At 38.1% G+C, this 1,821-nt stretch overlaps 1 protein-coding gene across 1 annotated transcript in view; it reads left to right on the forward strand.

Moving 5' to 3' along the window:
* LOC110288425 (dynein heavy chain 7, axonemal-like) overlaps window positions 1-1,821 on the forward strand; it is a gene marked incomplete at both ends in the record, with an annotated part of 111,435 nt that overhangs the window by 75,300 nt on the left and 34,314 nt on the right. The window contains 2 exon segments of the mRNA XM_021154779.1: window positions 22-124; window positions 236-363. Coding sequence (XP_021010438.1) covers window positions 22-124; window positions 236-363 — 231 coding nt within the window.

Below are 1,821 nucleotides of genomic sequence, written 5' to 3' on the forward strand. Positions count from 1 at the left end.
TTTATTATTCTTTCCTCCCAGGGACTGTTATCCTGTGGAGCCTGGGCTTGCTTTGATGAGTTCAACAGAATTGATTTGGAAGTACTTTCTGTGGTTGCTCAACAAATCCTTACCATCCAGAGAGGTAATGAGCTTGTCTATCTATGCAGCAAGTGAAAACAAAGGAGATGGGGGACAGGCAGCAAGTGGCACAAGCTGAAGCACAGCTAACTCATCACACTTGTGGTTCCCACAGGCATTAATTCAGGTACTGATCTCCTAGTGTTTGAAGGAACAGAACTAAAACTTGACCCCACATGCGCTGTCTTCATAACAATGAACCCTGGGTATGCTGGGCGGTCAGAGCTGCCAGACAATCTGAAGGTATGGAAGCTATAATCATAACATGTTTCTTTTTCACCATTTATGAATGCAAAGGGAAAATGTGATCCTACGATTGTATTTTTAAAAATATGCTTTTAGGCACACCATTTTGGGAAATTATTCTAGGAGTTCATGTTTAAAGCTTCAAATAGTTTTACAAAATAATACAAGTACAACTCCAAACTTTTATAGTTTTACAATGCTAATGATTATCACAAATGAGAAAAGACAGAAAAATACCCACTATCTCTTATTGTATTCTATCTTTTCAGTTTTATATGCAGTTTAAAGGGCTCAAATCTGACAATTGTGTATGGATGGTAGGCTTTTTTATTTTTTAATTTTTATTTATTTTTTATTTTTTATTTTTTTTAACTTAATTTAAAGTCAGGGTGAACATTTCCCCATCTTTGTAAACATGATCTGAACTGTAAGTAGGATCACTGAGCTGTCTTTCTGATGGAAATTTAAGTTGCTTTTAGTTCCTCCATTATAAATAGCACCACTGAAGACCATTGGAGCTGAAGGCCTCTCTCCATTGGAAGAAGTCCCTTAGCCGAATTGCCTTCAACACAGGNTGAAGCCATTGACTTGTCATATAGAGTCTCTCAGTTCCTGTTAACATATGATACTTTTTCTTTTCATTTATAAGGGATAAAACACTGTCCTAGCTGAATAGAGTAAAACTTCACTTTAAAAAATTAACTTTTCATCGATATAAGTTAAAAAATGTTTTTTTCTCCATATATTTGCCATCTTTATTGTTTATTTTCAGGGTGGATTGCATGTTTATGGATTGTGTATAAGGAACAATATTCGTTGGTGAATAGTACATTAATAATTATATACCCAAACCCAAGATTTGCCTTCTATTGGTCACATGTGTGTTGCAACAGCACCCCAGGGTCATTCTAACTGCTACCCAATAGCTTTGTACTTCTAAACTTCCCCTTTATGTGCTTATGTGATGAAGCACTTTGCTTTAGCGAAGGAAGGGATGGTTTAAAAATGAGAAGTGAGGGGTGAAGAGATTGTTCAGTCGGTAAATGTTCCTGCCTCTGAGCCCAAGCACCTGAAACCAGGACCTGCACTGGAGAAGAGAAGTGACTCCCTCACGTTGAACTCTGACCTTCACACTCTGACCTCTACGTGTGGGTTGTAGCATGAATAACCCTCCCCAATAAGTAAATACAATACATTTTAAAAGAGGGAAGTGGTAAATTCTTTTGTGTGTGTGTGTGTTTGTATTTTTTAATTGGGTATTTATTTCATTTACATTTCCAATGCTGTCCCAAAAGTTCCCCATAAGCTCACCCCACTCCCCTACCCACCCACTCCTACTTCTTGGCCCTGGCATTTCCCTGTACTGAGGCATATAAAGTTTACAAGACCAATGGGCCTCTCTTTCCACCGATGGCCAACTAGGCCATTTTCTGATACATATGCAGCTAGAGACAC

The sequence above is a fragment of the Mus caroli genome, unplaced genomic scaffold (assembly GCF_900094665.2).
Source record: "Mus caroli unplaced genomic scaffold, CAROLI_EIJ_v1.1 scaffold_5285_1, whole genome shotgun sequence".
Classification (NCBI taxonomy): Eukaryota; Metazoa; Chordata; class Mammalia; order Rodentia; family Muridae; genus Mus; species Mus caroli.